The sequence below is a fragment of the Periophthalmus magnuspinnatus genome, chromosome 7 (assembly GCF_009829125.3).
Source record: "Periophthalmus magnuspinnatus isolate fPerMag1 chromosome 7, fPerMag1.2.pri, whole genome shotgun sequence".
Lineage (NCBI taxonomy): Eukaryota > Metazoa > Chordata > Actinopteri > Gobiiformes > Gobiidae > Periophthalmus > Periophthalmus magnuspinnatus.
The window spans coordinates 15147411-15165095 of NC_047132.1; the positions used below are offsets into that span (position 1 = coordinate 15147411).

The 17685-nt window shown below is 38.2% G+C and overlaps 1 protein-coding gene across 7 annotated transcripts in view; it reads right to left on the reverse strand.

Moving 5' to 3' along the window:
* kazna (kazrin, periplakin interacting protein a) overlaps positions 1–17685 on the reverse strand; it is a 216403-nt gene that overhangs the window by 37070 nt on the left and 161648 nt on the right. For all 7 annotated transcript variants that reach the window (XM_055222893.1, XM_055222894.1, XM_055222892.1 and 4 more), the window contains one exon: positions 4306–4497. In XM_055222893.1, coding sequence (XP_055078868.1) covers positions 4306–4497 — 192 coding nt within the window. The remainder of the gene's footprint in view (positions 1–4305; positions 4498–17685) is intronic.

The window sequence follows — 17685 nt, forward strand, 5'->3', positions numbered from 1 at the left end:
ACACAAGACACCGCAGGATTATTCAAACATGCATGAATCTATCAAAATACAACAGTAAACTTATGGTGAGTGAACACCGCAATAATGTAGTTAAATAATGTCCTCTTTAAAGAGCCTATGTTATGCAAAATTGACTCTCGTGAGCTTTAAGCTGTGTTAGAATGTTGTTGCCTCCTCCAAAACGTACTGGAGTTGTGTTTTGTTTCATTCACACATGTTTGAGTAACACTTTATTATTAGTCTTTCTACATCTCCAAAGCTCAAAATGCTCCGTTCCACCTTGTGATGTCATGAAGTGGTAGTATTCAAGTTTTGAGCTACATTTTACGTTTTGTTCAGTAGAGATTGGAAATTCCACAGCCAAAATTATCCAAATGATTTCTAGTCAAGGTGCATTAAGTTTAAAAACATAGTGGGAGACTTCCCGTATTACTACATGACATCACAAGGTGGAGGTTTTCTGTTTGAGAGAAGAACTCAGCCTAAATATACAGGGTTTGTGTGTTAAACGTGTGAATGAAGCAAAACACAACTCCAGGTCTGTTTGTGATGAGGAAACAATATTACGACATAGATTAGAAAATAGCCTAATACGGGCTTTTTAAGGTTGGTCCATGTTCCAAAACCCTTGAAGGAAATATTTAGTGTCTAAAAACGATTCCGGTGAATACTTCAGGCAAAGCATATGTCCATACAGACAAGCTGATGGCATATCCTCCACCACAGTTAACCTTTAAACATAATGCAAATAAAACATCTTAAAATTATTCATAAACTCAATAACTAAACAGTGATTATACTTGAGTGCTTCAGTGTTTTCTACACTCAACAAAATGGCCCTTGGCAGAATTTTCCTTTTTGCTCAGTGAGACACGAGCCTAGCACCTGCACCTGCGTTATGGCTCGATAAAACCATTCTGCAGCACCCTGTGGCCCTAAACACAGCCTGTAATTCTGAGTATGTGCTAATTATCCTGCTTTTTACATTTGGCACAGAGAGGCCAGAGGCGGCACAGAGGAACGAGAGGGAGAGCCAAAGGGAAAAAAAACAAATGTCAACGCGCCATAGAAATAAGGGAGTATTTCATGCCTATATGTACATGTATTATTTCGTTCCCCATGTGGATGTATGCAGTTATATTTTAAACTTAAAGGTGTAATATGTAGCTTTTCTGCAGCCACCTGCTTGTTCCCATTGATATATAATTGCTATTTAATATTCTCGAGTATGGCATTTTAAAGGGGACATATTGTGCTTTTTTTAAAATAGTGTTTCCTTATCATCATCTTACTCAATTTTATTTCTATTGATTTTATTGTATGTTTTAGTAGGACTCTGTTGTCCTGCTCTTAAGGCGCGAGTGCTCAGAAAATGTCTGTTTTCACCTACCCCCTGTCCCCACCCACTGCTCTGTATTGTGATTATTCAATACATTCAGACTCTGGGTCATACATGCAGTCTGCAGAAGGTACTTTAAAATAGAGCAGCACCTTATTTACCACTGGATGATGTCATGTTGTGGGACCTTCCTTTATAAGCGGGATTACAGTATCTGAACAGAGCCTTTTAAAATGCTCTGGATGACAACTTTGGATTTATGGATGAATGAAACAGATGTGAATGACATAAAAAAACATAACTCCAACACAACTTTGATGATAACAATATGACACGGTTAAAAGTTCATGAAAGTGTATTTACATAATATTTCCCCTTTAAAATACAGTTTTGTGTTTTCATAAATCCAAAGTAAACCACACCAGGTGTGTTTTTTGGACTGGAATAAACTATTGCTGGCACCAAAGCCAAAAGGCAGAGTCCTTCCTGATCCACATGAGGCCAGTTTTAAAGAACTGCAGCTGCCCCCGCTGCTGCCCCCTGCTGGAGGTCTGATGGACTGTGGACAGGGACAGCCCGAGCTCCTGCTGCTGCTCTGGAGGGAGGCTACATCGAGCGGAAAATAACAATAAAGAGCATACATTATTCAAAAGCCGTCTGCTCTCAGTGTTTTTATGGGTCACAGTTTGGCTTCACTCCCCATCAACTCAGCTAAAGGCAAAATACATTCTTACCTCACACTTTGCTGCCAGATAGGGCAGAAAGGAGCGTACTGTTGTTGTGTCCTTGGGCAAGGCACTCCACTCACCTTGCCTATGAATGTGGTGTGTGCGGGAGTGATGGGTAGTAGTTGGAGAGATTGATTTGGCAGACATCTCTCTGTGACTTAGCCCAGCAGCAGCTACGACAATAGCAATAGATCACCATCACCTAGTGGCTGTGAGTGTATAATGTAGTTTTATTACACAATGTATTACACATGTTTTTCTTTTAAGTAACTGTATGTAGTCTGTGTTCTTACAGTTTAAAAAAATGCAAGGTTGCCAGTGCATTAACCTACATATAGAAGACACATACATGTATTTTTCTCATTCTTAATATATGTACAGTTTAGGTAGTAAGAATTCAAATCCTTTTTAGTTTTAGTTTTTTTATTTTTATTTTTAAGTATATTTTTTAAATTATTTTAAACTATTTATCTGTTATCTATTATCTTGTTTTATTGCATGTACCACTTTGCTTCTGATCTTGAACTGTGCGGTGCAATACTGGAATTTCCACACTGTGGGACTAATAAAGGCATATCTTATCTTATCTTTAGGTTTAAACCGAGTGGATTTCAGCATTGGAATTGGCAACCCAAATGAGAGACTCATGGGAGGATCAAACATTAAATTACAACATAAACAACTTGGCCATTATATGTCCAGTGTTTTTGTAATTACGAATAAATCATCATTACAATTGTTAGAAGTAAAAGCCATACTTAATTTAAACCCGTTTACCTTGTATCTGAGAACACAGTTAGGAATGTAAAATCAAAATCTTACTGTTCCTTTAACGTTGCTCATTAGGGCTTCAGATTCAGGAATATTAATGCACAATAATAAACACTGCAATAAAAATTCTGAAAACGTTGTTTCCAAGTTTGCATTCAAGACAGTTGCTGTGTGAAATAATCTATTCATGAGTAAACTTGCCGTATATAGAGACAGAATGCAGTGCAATAAACAGAGAGAGTTTGAAAGCAGCATAATTTGTTCAAAACTCCATTTTCTATCAACCCCTGGCATGCTGTCTGGGGATTTCATTCCTTGACATTCGCCGCCTCAGTCTTTTGAACAAATCAAAGTGGAACAAAAAGGGAAAAGAACAATAGGGCCACATGAAAGAATTGCTTATCATGTCTTTGGCTTAATATTTGCCTGGAGCGGAGGGATACAAAACCAGGCAGCGTGGTGAGTGACTGAGGGCTACAACTCAACCTACAAAACAAACTTACTCAGTTACAGTTTTTATGGCTAAAATGCCTTGAAAAACATGCATTCTTGCCATGAGCGGGGTCGCATCTCTAAAGAACTAACTTGCAACTTGGTCTACTGATGTCACCTTCTTATGTCCGCGGATATACATTAGTTTAATGCCATACTGCGGAACATACCCAGCAACTTACATAGAGCTGCGGTAAGTCCAATAAAGACTGAAACAACATGAAGATGGACTCTGAATGGGCTTACGTCTGCACCAGATCCACTCCACACAAAAGCCAAACTAGCAAAATCTTTTTCTTTGTTTGCTACAGAGAAAGATCTTCTAGTGCTGCTTGGTTTGAGTGTGTAATTTCAAAGTGAAACTAATAGATGTGTATATGACAGGAGTTCATGTTAGGTGTTAGAATGAAGTCTGGTGTGCACAAAGAATCTTTTTAAGCTCAAAACAGAAAAAAAACTCTTGCAATGTTCCATTTCATCAAAAGCCATTCAAGTGATATAGTATAATTTCATGATTGTAATGTGATATTAATGTGTAGTCTTAGTTTAGATCTCGCATAATCCTCGTTTGATATTGATTCATTCTGTTGCTCAGATGTAAACACCAACATGGCGACAGAAGCTCAGTTGGTAGAGCGTTTGTCCACTGATCCGAGGGTTTGGCAGTTTGAATCGTGCCCTCGATAATAACATCATTGGCAGAGCGGACAGATCCACTGACCCAAAGGTTGATGGATGCAATTCCACCTCGCACAGATCAATACTGTCGTTGCATCCTTGGGAAAGACACTTAACCCACCTTGCCCCTAGTGTCTGTGTACACCGGTGTATGAATGCATGTCGGTGAATGGGTGAGTGGTTCATTGGCGTAAAGCTCTTTGAGGGCCTTGAAGGTAGAAAAGCGCTGTATAAGAGATGACCACAAACACCAACACTCCCGTGCACTCTCCACACCACGTTCATAGTTCCTCTTACCTTGCAGCGCCTCCTTGGCCCGGTCCAGCTCCTCCTCCTTGTGGGCCAGTTGAACCCGTAGCTCGGTGGCTGAGAGCACGTCGGCGGAGCAGCCCCCCTGAGTCTCCTCCAGGTCTTTACTCAGCATGTCCTTCATCTGACGCAAGAGCTGGACCTCCTCCTGTAGCTGAGCAACCTCCTCTCGCAGAAGAACTACACAGAGCAAAGAAAGGGGGGGTAAGGTTAGTGTCAGGAAAGTATAAAAAATAAAATTGATGTGGTTTTGAGTAACTTTCATGGGATCCTTTGCAGTTCGTTTAGGTTGCAGAGACAGGAACATTAGGTTAATGTCAGGAAAAGTTAATCTGAATAAAACTAGCGATTGATTTATAAGAAATAAATGAAAAGGAGCAGAAGAAAGAGTAATCTTATGTTATCTGCCCCCTTTTCCATACAATAATTTGACACTGATAGTTACTTAAAAACATTTCAATACATTTAATTTAAATCATAAACATTAATTCATTGCAAACAGATATACGCTCTTTTAAGCGCAACAACTAAAATGTTTGTTTAAGAAGGATTGTTCATGGGGAGTTCATCAGAGGTCAGTCTTGGGTCCATCACTATTTCTTAATGTGTTTTTACCTGACTCATTTTTAGTCATGTAGTTACTTTAAGACACTAACAGTGAATTGTAGCACCACATTAATGGCTAAAATACATGATGGAAATTAAAAATGGGTGTTTTTCTGGATTGTATAATTTTACTTCAGTACATCCAGAATTCTGCTGCTCGGGTTGTGACTAGAACCAGGAAATGAGAGCACATGCCTCCTGTACTCAGGTCTCTGCACTGGCTCCTGTGGCTCAGAGAATAGACTTTAAAGCAGCTCTGCTTGTGAACAAGTCTCTCCATGGCCTAGCACCAAAGTACATCTCTGACATGTTAGTGTCAGAGTCAGGACTAAACATGGGGAATCAATGTTTCAGTTTTATGCATGTCTTCCTGAAGATGTGGCCTCTACTTTGACAATGTTTAATACAGGCTCAAAACGGTTCTGTTTAGCTGTGAGATTTAACCTATTACAGATTCTCATAGTTTACATTATTGTAGTACCTAGAATATAATAAATAATATAATAAAAGAAAAAAATGCTCTCTCTTTTTCAAAATTAGTCCTAACTGACTCATAATTATATTGGGTTTCAAAAGTCAGAATAGACATTATTTGTATTAAAAACATTTTTGTTCATGCAACAAAGTGCAGTCTTATTTTGTGAATTTAAGCTCTCCTGAAAAACAACCACATGAAAACAGCCGGTGAGCGGAAGAAAGCAATCCTTCACACCACCGTGTTCAGCAGTGGAGAGATTACTTCAATCATTCTGAACAAAAACATTCAAGACTGAAAATAATGTGAGTGTGAGTGTGTGTGTGTGTGTGTGTGTGTGTGTGTCTGTATCTGCATGTCTGTATCTGCGTGTGTGCGTCTGTGTGTGTGTGTGTGTGTCTGCGTTTACATGTGTGTCTCTGTGTGTATGTGGTAACCATATGGCAAGAAGACAGAATAATTTATTTTCTGCAGCTTAATGTTACAGTGCCACAGTGGGCTGAGTGTTTTCCCACCAACCAGACTGTAGCTAGTTCACAGTTTACTTGAACACATACTGGGGAGACAATGTATATTATGTGCATGGTTGCAGCAGGAAGGGTATCTGGCTTAAAACTATGCCAAATTACTGGGCGGCTGATTCACGGTGGCAGATTGTGACAAATATGGATCAGAATGTGATTAATAATAAAACAATAATGAAATTGTTTAAAAAAAAACAAAAAAACAAAAAACCCTACTACCCACACCACTACCCCACACCACATTCTGAGACAATTTCTCTCATATTCTCTCATATACAGCATTATGTCCTTGCAGGGCCACCGTAGATCCTCACAGACAATATGTGGCATTTAGCTTTGCAATGTCACCACTTTATCCCTGGAATATTTCATGTCTGACATCTCACTCTGCAAGCTCTCGTCCTTTTGCCCATCTGAAAAGCCTTTACTAGCATTCCACTGTGACAATATGGGATCATTACTCTTCCTCCTCCTCATCGGAACCTCTAATCCAATCTGTGCACCTTCACCTGTGATGGATGCATTACAGCAGGTCAGTGGAAACAGCCCACACTACTACAAGCTATGACAAGAAACTGCTGCCCCCTAAGATATGTGGTGTTGTTAACTTTGACTGCATCGCTTTAGCCTTGCTGTGCCCTCTAAATGTTAGCTATAACTATTTTTTTCCTTTGATTGGACAAAAGTAGGGGTTGTGAAATTGATGGCAGAGTTTGTGTACTCATAGTAACCTTTCTGGTGTCTAACTTGTATATCTCGATGGAAACAAGACAAGCAAGTGACACCACCATCCAACAAACCTGATTCAGTCCTAGTTTAGTCCTTGTTTAGACATGGATTATATGAACCCTGTATAGTCTTGAACAAGGCTTAGTTAGTTCTAAAACCTTATTCATGTTTTCCCTCTCCAAAGGGTGTGTGAAGTTCAAATAAGGCTAAGAACAGTAGCTGCTGGCTTAAAAGTAGAGTTGCGTCTTATCTTTGAGCAATCAAATGGTCATTATCTGCCTGGTGAAGGTATGCAGGATTACTTAAACGTGAATGAAAAGAAAACCCATAACAGGAACAGTAAAAAGGAAAACATCGTCATAATATAGCTAAAACTGAATAGCGGAGTAAAAGTGCTACAATGAAGGGTCACATTTACATAGATCTTTTCTAACTTTTAAAGCACTCAAAGCACTTTACCTTAACCCTTTAAGGACTGAGGACCTTATAGACCAGTCTAACTCGTCTAGACTTTTATTATTTTTTCAGCCATAAAAATTATGTTAAAGGAAGTATCAGAAATTACAGCAATTTTATCACACTACTACCTCTATTTTACAAATCTATCCCTATTTTTTCTTTGACGTATTCGCTCTGATTGGTCATCTTCAAGGGACAATGGAGGCAGATTATCATAACGAGGGTAAAATATTTAAAGAGCCCCATGCCTCTGCTTTGAGATAACGTTTCAATTTACCTGAGAGCACAGTTAGTTGCGGAGTTACGGTAATGGAAAGTCCGCCACCGCGCTCTATCGGTGACAATAGCATCTGCTGCTATAGGATTAATGAACCACTCACCCATCCGCACACACCGGTGTATGTACACTCTGGGATTATGGTGGGTTATGTGTTTTACCCAAAGACAGAATTGGCGGGACAGAACTTGACCACTCAACCAATGATGTATATCGTAAGCCGCTCTTGAGGTCAAAATACAGACACTGTTCTTTCTGTGTTTAATTTAACAATCAGGAAGTGCCCCGTTCGCTTTATTGTGACAGCACAACTCTGCTCTGGCTTCTGAATGTTGCAAAATGCCATTAGAAACTCATCTCAGTGAATAAACAGGATGCTCAAAAGGTATAAGGTAAGTTAAAGATAACTTGCAAAACATTCAAAAGTTCAGTTTTTTTACATTAAGACAGAAAAATATAAAGGTATTGCGTCTTTAACACATAATTCCAGTTAACACTCAAACTAAAATGAGCCCTTAATTATCCATTAGTTGAAGTATATGCACTTGCTATACATTTTTGGCTGTGAATGATTGATTACACCATAAGCCCCAGACCTGGATAGAGCTAGTAAAGTGCAGTGGTTTTAAGTCTGGTTCACCGCCTCAACAACATTTTACCTGCTCCAATCTGTCCCCTCACAATGACTCTAAGTGGCTGGGGACACGACCGGCTGCTAAATAATGGAAATGAAATGTAAAACGGGATTATTATAACAAGGCTCAGTGCCGTACTTAATGGTCTTTATAATGGAGGAACATTTTGTGGAGACTGGAGCGCAGGTAGTACTAGACCAGACTGCTAAAATACAGGATCAGTGGAGAGGAAAGACTATTGGAGCTTACAAGCCTGGAGTTATTGGTTTGTATGTAGGTATATTGATCAAACGTGCAGCGAATTATTAATAACCATGACAACAGAAATGTTATAGTCGATACAAGTGTTCAATACATATGGTCATAGTGACTCAGGGTGGTAAAGGCTAATAGAGCTGTTGGTGTAATTGCATAGCATGATTAAGTATCTTAATAATGTAGCTACAGCGGTGGAGGAAGAAGTACTTAATTTTGTTATTTAAGTAAAAGTACAGATGCCAGAGCAAAAGAAAAAAATACTTAAGTAAAGATTATAAAGTACCTGTTTAAAAATGTACTTGAAGAGAAAAAAGTAAAAGCATTTTGCACACATTTTGAGATCTAATAAAACTTCAAATGTAGTAATTTTTGAAGATTTTTGTTCAATGGAAACAACTGAATTTAGTTGTTTTTCCTAGTTGTTTTTATTTGTATTTTTTATTTGTATTTTTTGCTCAAACTATGAACATGTTAAAAAAAAAAAAAACTCTTTTCAGTAAGTCTCAAATAATAATGATAAAATACTTTTACTTTGCAGTCCAGTTAAAAAATGCAGTGTAGTAGAAAGTACAGATACAGGCTCTCAAATGTACTGCAGTAAAAGTAAAAAATATCCACTTTAAAAAGTACAGATAGCTAAAATGTACAGCATTTTACTACTTTTACAATGTCCTCCAGTACAATATTTATCTATGCAAGCATGAATAAAATAAAAAAAAAATAAAAAAATGTGATAAATAAACAAACAAATAAATAAATAAATAATAAACAACAAAAACAATAATAATAATAGTATAATAATAGTATAATAATAATAATAAATAATTTCTAACTTTACCAATAGATCAAGGCTACTAAAAGGTTCCAGCTCAAAACTCAGAAAAGCATGATCCATATAGCTCCTTCATGTTTTTACAATCAATACACCTCCACCACACTTGCTCTGATCAGTGCGCTATATATTACTATGAAATAAATGTGTAGTGTGCATGTATAAGATAGGCTTTTAATATTGTCACCAGCTCAATTAAATATGCAGCCACGTACATCACACACTATATGCTATTATTTTCCACTTTCCCTTCAATTCCTTCTGTTCTGAATTTGCGTGATAATGCCGGAGCGTGATTGCGTCCCGAGGGTGTACAGCCGAGATTGCATTTATCACCGCTTTTCTCTCAATCTCCCTCCTTCATCCCACGGCAAAAACCTATGAGAAGTATTCCACGGCCTCCCCCTCCTCTGTATCTCTCTCTCTTTCTCTCTGTCCCTCCACAGTGACGCTGTTATCAGAGCGACTCCAGCACCTGTCCTGTAGGCCGCACTGATAACACCTCCACTGCCTAGAGCCTGCCTAATAACTGCTAAACATATGGAGGGCGCGTGGTCCAGCCTGAGCGTGGAGATACGGAAGGGTGTGAGAGGAGGACGTACGTGGCTGCTGTTAGCATATATTAAAGGGGGCGTGTGCATTTAGATGGACACCAGGGTCTGAATTTTTTAAAAGTAAAATTTGACTGTAATAAAATAAAATCTGTATACAGAGATATATTGTAAAAGAAACTGTCAGGGCCAAAATGGGACCCCTGTGCGCTGTTTTTATAGACAGGGCGACAGTGGGTGAAGTTTGGCAGTTTGAATCCCGCTCTCGACATAAACATCATTGGTTGAGCGCTTAGACCCACTGACCCACAGGTTGGCGGCACAATTTCAGCTCTAACAGATCAATACTTTTGTTGTTGTTGTTGTTGTTTCCTTGACTCCAGTGTCTGTGTATGAATGGGTGAGTGGTTCCTTGATGTAAAGCGCTTTGAGTGACTTGAAGGTGGAAAAGCGCTCTATAAAAATGTAAACATTTATCATACATAGAGAACCAGGAAGTAAAGTGGTGCTTTGTTAGCATTCTAGTTGTTATTGTCCGCTCTGGCTTCTGAAAGTTGAATAAAAAGCGCTTACAAATTGTGGTGAATAATTAGGATGCATGGAATATGTTGGAATAGGAATAGGTTTAACAATAAGCAAATGATTCAAAAATGAAGTAGTCAGTGCTTTTAATTGTATGTAAAATGAATATGAACTGATTTGTAGTTTGTAAGTCAGAGAGAAAATGAGAAAGAAAACAAGACACTTATTGAATAACATAATGAATGAACAACCTAACAGCTTCTCCCTTTGAGGAACAGCGCACTCCGGGCACTGATACAATAAAGACGCTTTTAAATAAGGCTCTAGGGTGAGTTTAAGTCGCTTGTTAACAGCATGTAAACCAGGACGCAACAAACATTCACATTTTTCTGTAGGCTGCAGCAGAGACATTGTACTGTACAACTGAAAAGCACATTTTTTCAAGAACTAAACTGGACCTAAAACAAGTCCCTCCCCTGTGTTATTTTGAGCCAATCTATTAAGCCAGGGCTGTCCAAACTATGGCCCGGGGCTGAATGTGGCCCTCAGACCAATTATTGTTGGCCCTCATGCCTCCTCCTAAATTGGCCCAATTTATCTGGAAGTATTTTTTACAACAAATTGAAATGATTCTACCTTTATATCCTGAATAACATAACATTGTATTGTGACATAGACCTAAAAATAATCTTCCAAGTCTTTTTAAAATTACAGTGTCTCTGTTTGACTCCCTGTATCGACACTCATCTGTAGCCCTCCGCTTCAAATATGTTTCAGTATGTGGCCCTCAGTGAAAAAAAGTTTGGACACCTCTGTCTTAAACCATTTAACTCATCACGTATGTCCTCACCACAGACTGTATCAGGGTCGACATTGTTGGTTGAGCGATCAGATCCATGGACCCACTGACGGTGCGATTCCAGCTCCCACAGATGAATACTGCTGCTGGGTCCTTGAGCAAGACATTTAACCCACCTCGTATCCAGTGTCTACATACACTGGTGTTTGAATGTGTCTGTTTGTGTGAATGGGTGAGTGGTTCCTTGATGTAAAGTGCTTTGAATGTCTTGAAGGTGGAAAACTGCTATAGAAAAATATGAATATTAACCATTGTTCATATATAAGACATAGTTAACCTGTCAGGTTGCAAATAGAAAGTGATCATGGGCACGATTTGTCTCCAATTGACTTCCACGTCTATATACTGTCCATGATCCACACTTCATCGGTCAAAATATTGATAGGAGGGTTTCAAAGGTGGTCATCTGGACAATGCTTTTTACTTTACAGTACAGCGTCCACCTGGAAGTGATTTCAATCTGAGGGGACTGGGTTGAGAAGATAGAATTTATACTGCCCTGAGCTAGATTAGTCACAACTGGGGGATATATCGAGGGATTGCACCAACTTTTGTAAGAATCAAAAAAAGAGTCAAAGTATTAAAATAAATTAGATTAGGATTGGTATTACTGAGATTATGTTCAGATGTTATATTATGTTCTTCTGTTGCTCTGAATTACTGTGAGAAGAGGAGAGAGTGAGTGGGACATCATTTTGGATTGGTTTCAGGAAACTAAATCAATTATAGTATGTGTGGATCGCACTATGGCTGCCCCTGACAGACACTGTGAGGGAAGACGAGCAACACACAATGCATGCTGGGAAATGAAGCTGAAATATGCACCCCAACCAAAAGAAAAATTAGCCTTTTTGCATTTAACCATGTTCAAATTTAACAACTGGTGTTTTTTAAGTTGTTAAATGTGATGATGTCATACTACTGGACGGGGGCAAGAGTCAAAGTCAATACCGAAAAGGTAAATTCACAAATGTTGAACTTGATCATTTCTTTTAGTGACTAGACCACACTGTATTACAAAAAGAAAAGAAAAAAGTCAGCATTTTAGCATTGATATTACCTGCTTCACATTTGTATTCCATTTTTTTGACCAAAAGAATATTTATCATTTGTAAACCAAATCTGAACCTAGATTCCCTCATCAACCTAAACCTAAACATGCACAAAAACCTAATCCTCAAACCAAAATCCTGGCACAAGAAGTGGAGATGGGTCAAATGAAGGGGACAGTTTCTCTCTGGAACAACAAAATCTTCCTTAAAGAGGATGTATTATGTAAAATCTGCTATCATCAGCTCAGGTTATAACAGTAAACCTCCATCAACAGCTCTAGTTTTGATTGAATAACGCATTTTTGAGTAATCCTGCGTTTGAGGCTTGAGTGCTCAGACGATTTTCATGGTTTTCTCCACCCATAGCTCTGTATTTGCAAAAAAGTCAGACACTGGATCAAAAAGACAACAATAAAACATGTAAATGAAAATCTCCAGGTTCTAGTACAGTTCTGCACTTTTGAACATGAAGTCAAGGGACCTGTTTCTATTATTAAATCAATTATATATGTTATAGTTTTATACTAAAATACAAAAGCAAAATATTTCCTCTTTAACGTAAAAATTATGTGTACCGTCGTGACACAATAGTACAACATTTGCTTCTGTACGCTGCAACTGTTGCTTATTGACGCCGCATGTTTTCCTGTTTATTTCATTTGAATAGCTCTGTCAGTCTCACTCCATCCTCTGTGTCCGCCCTCGCCACAGAGAATGGTCAACATGGAACAGCCTATTTCATGGTCCACAGTCTCCATGGCGATGGGGGCTACACCGTTGTAAGAGAGTGGACACAGGACATAAACGTCAAACTACAGCCACAAACATTTCTGTCTTACTTATAGTCCTGTTCACAGCTTGCCCACTGGGGACTTGACCAGAGACTGCCACGGTATAACAACAAATACAATATCACGAGTTGTCAATGGTTCCAGTTTGGATTTTATGGTTATAGGGAATGAGCAACAGAAAAAAACACATTATTTTCACAGTATAAATAAAAAATAGATATGTTTAAAGGGTTCATATTACACTATTCTCTGATCTTTGTTATGTTGTTTCCTCCTCACAAACAGACCTGGAGTTGTGTTTTTGTTTCATTCACACATGTTTAACACACAAACCCTGTATATTTAGGCCCATGAGTTATTCTCTCTAATGGAGCACAGTCTGTTCCACCTTATGATGTCATGTGGTAATACAGGAAGTGCTCCACTGTGTTTTTAAACTCCATACAGCTTCACTAGAATCATTTGGACAATTTCAGCTCTGGAACTGACAAAAAAAAACTAAAGGTAAAATGTGGCTGTTAACTTGAAAACTACCACTTCATGACATCACAAGGTGGGACAGAGCATTTTGAGCTTTGGTGATATAGACAGAGTAATAATAAAGTGTTACTCAAACATGTGTGAGTGAAACAAAACACAACTCCAGGACTGTTTTTGATGAGGTAACATGGCTTAAATCTCAAACTTTATGTAATATAGGACATTTAATGCTATACCGTGGACATTCCAGGCAAATAAATAAAATCTCAGGGAAACTAGCAAGTGACAGAGAAAAGGTACTGAGTGCACCTTGAGTTTGTCCAGACATTTCATCTAGCAAGTAAAATGTATCTGAGACAAAACACAATTCCCATATACTCAAATAAAACAAAAACACATGGTGACTGAGGTGGTGCAGTGGCTAAAGAGGTTAGCATTTATGCCTCACAACAAGAAGGTCCCAGATTCAGTTCTCAGGACCTTGTATTATCCACATTCCCCTCGTGTTAGGCTTCTCGTTGGACACACTTTCTCAGTTATGTTTCTTCATTTTCATTACTATGTACAATGTAGATTCTCACTGAAAACTATGAATGAGCATATATAGAAAGTTGTTTTTTTTGTTTTTTTTAAGAACCCTTTGCGTTGATCTCTGCTTTGGCATTTCTTGACCCTGATAAGTGAAAACCATTTCAGGAGTCTTCATCATGAACCTCATTGACAGAAAGCCAAGGGTTTGCAAGACTGTGAACAAAGCCAAGTGTGGATACTTTGACAAATCTGAATCTAATATGCATAGTTTTTTGAGTTATTTCAGTTTTCGTAGCTACATAATTCCGTATATATTGCTTCATACATTTGATGTTTTCTGTATGTATCTAAAATGTATAAAATAGTGAACAAAAAAAACCAAAAAGAACCATTTGTCCAAACTTTTGCCTGGTAGCATAGGTACTCCTGACTATGAACTTCTGCCTTAACCCTTCACCCATCGCCTCTGCTAAATCTAAGGATGGGTCAAATGCACTGGACTCATTTCTTTACCAGGATACACATATAACTTTAACCCAACACTTCAGCCCTCATCTTATTTGCTTATCTTTGCCGCACACCTTCAAACAGCCCCTGTTTCATTAACTCTTTATAAACTGTGGGGGCGGTATTAAGACAATGCCTTTGTAGAACGGATTATAATTAGAGATGAGGTAATTGCGCTGCAGATAAAGAACATGTGACGAATATTAATTTAGTGTACTGGACTGACTGATAATTACTGCAGTGCTGAAGAGTGGGGCTGCTATTATCAAGAATCAAAACAACCCATTCACTTTGCTCATTTAGGTAGACGACACTTGTTTAGTTTGATGACAGCTTTTTTTTTTTTTGTATCAAGAAGAATGTATTTCTGACATTAATTGTACTTCCTGTATCTCCCGTGTAGCAAATCAAAACATGTGTACCGCCGATGCTCTAAAGGCTGGTACTGTTCCACATCGAGCTGCTAAACTGGGCTGTACCTGGAGGACTAAAGAAACATGGTGGAGGAAGAGGTCTGGACATATTAGTCTAACAGGTGTCCATGTTTCAAACTCCGCCCCTGCAGCCAGGTGTTTGTAATCAGAAACACTTGGCTGTAATCCGGGTAGTCTTGTGTGATGTCACCAAGTACTTGAAATTTTAGTAGTCACCAGAGGCAGCACACAGGCCATAAAGCTTAAAATTGACCTCATTTGCACAAAAATTGCCACTTAATAAATACATTTTTTTTTAAAAACAAACACTGGGAGCAGTAGACAGTGCTATTAAAACACAATGTACAGTGTGGTAGCAAAAAAGTAGATTTAGTGACTAGTTTTACAGTAAAAGTTAAAGTTAAATCTAAAATGTTGTAGGAGTGAAGACGTTTTGCTGCACAGCCAAGCCGCTTCTTTGTTTCTCAAAAAGTTCTGACTAGTTCTACGTTAAATCAGTGAACTACAAAAAGGAGCTGAGAGATAGATGTTAATTCATAGTACACACTGGCAAATACAATGGACATGCAAAAACAACAACCATTGTCTACTTCAATAAACTGAACGGGATAGAATGTTGAACACTGTATTAATACTAGAACTGCATTGCATTTCACAGATACCCTACAGCATAAGCAGGTTTGTGGACTCTAACCCTAACCCTGAGCAGTAGCAGTCTTCTTCCATGTCCATTCAGTCTTGGATCCAGTTCTTCATTCAGCTCTGTGTAACATTGTAGATAAACAGGTAGTGTTCAGTTACAAGTCTGAACTGTGATCACAGACACAGGGTTATTTATAAACCAGAGCCAGCGGTCCAGTACTGTCTAACTAAAGGGAAATACCGTCAGGGAACTCAAATGTCTCTTTCAAGGTTAGATTCCGCTCCAGGACGCTCTGAGGACAAGTGTGTTTAAAATATCAAATCAACGCTTCAAGACAGTGACTTTATGTGGCCTTCTCTGTGTTGATTAGGAAAAGTTATTTGACGGCCTAATTTAACAAAACTGATACATGCATGGGATTCTTTACACAAGCTTAACTTACACTTTAAAAAATGATTATAAATTCCTTTACTAATTATTGTAGGATTATGGAATTTATAACAATTTCTAACCACTGCACTTCTTATCAGGTAAACCACACTTCACATTTACAAACGAGCCTTAAGACAGCTGCAGTACTGTCTTAACACTCGTTTGCAGAAAGGTTTTTATTCTGCACTTTTCTCTTTTTAATGTTAATTTTATGATGATTATTTTTGCTTTGATTTGTTGTATTGTGATTTTTGTCCTTCTTGTTCTGTAAAGCATTTTAAATTACTTTGTGTACGGATTGTGCTATACAAACAAACTTGCCTTATAAAAAATAAACAATGTAACATATTTTAGAATAAAAATAAGATGGATTTGCATGAAGTTGTAAATCGTATAATTCGTATAATATGTTTTTGTATTTATTATGAGGAAATTTTATAACATAGATCATAAAATAGTGTAATATCGGCCCTTTAACAACTAACATCTGTGTAAATTTGACCAAGATGATCCTTTCCTGCGTTTATTCAAATTTATGACCAGTTTGTTGTATTTGTAGGAAAGCGTAGCACTTTTTGCTGAGGTATCTGACTGACACTTAAAATGAGAATCAATGGGATTTACAGGAGGAGCCGAGATGACTCCAGAAGCAGGTCTTGTCATCCGTCCTGTAAATTTGACGACCACAGCAGACGGGACGGAGACTAAAATGGCCGACAATTTGTGACAGAGAAAATGTATTCCAAAGCAAGGGCATTTAAATGAGAAGTGTGTATAATAAATCACTTCAGTGCAATACAAATGTTAGGAGAGCTACTTTAACAATAGTGTTGACTCATGGCCACTCTATTCTGAATTTAAATAAGGCAGCACCCGCAGAAGCTCCAGCGACGAGAAAGCGGTGGTAATTATTCTGTTTAAAGGTGCTGTACCAGACTTTTATTGTCTTAAAAACGTGACAAAACAGAACTAGCTCATTTTACGCAGTTTGCAGTGGCCAAACGTTATTCAGTCACTCATCTACCTTATGCATTCTGAGCATCCTAATTATTCACTGTGATGAGTTTATAAGGGATTTTCACAACTTTTAGAGGGCGCGACACGGTAATGCTAACGGCAACTAGCATGCTAACACACACTTCCTGATTCACAGACAGTACCATCTGCATCTGATTATAAAACGTTTAAACAGTGGACTTATTTTGAGGACAGATTTTGCTCAAGTACAAAGAAAGAAAGAAAGAAAGAAAGAAAGAAATCAGGTACAGGGCCTTTAAGTATAGTAGTAGTAGAAGTATTTGCATCTTCACCGTTATCAGAGTCTCAATCATATCGGTAAAAATGCCTCAAATTTCCCTCCGGATGGTGAGATTAGAAGCTAGCAGCTGTTGTGTTTAACCTCACTTAAACTGCTCAACTCTTAAGAGCACAGCGGAGAGTTATTGCTCTACTGATAATCATAAAAAAAAAAAAAACACAAAAGTTTTCCAACTAGCCTCAGTGACTGGAGTAAAAAATGAACCACTGACAACTATGGCCCTGCATGTTACCAACAAACTATTTCCAGACATATTATACTGTTTTTTAGTAAATACAACTTTTAAAAAATGAACCTAAGTTTGTTAAATTTCCATATTTATGTCGTCATAGAAACAGGCAGCAATGATCAGTGACTAACAAAGGTCTGGTCCTCAAAGTCAGAAGTGAAAGGTAATGAAGTAAAAGTAGTCATGCGTGTGTGTGTGCGTGTGTGTGTGTGTGTGTGCGCGTG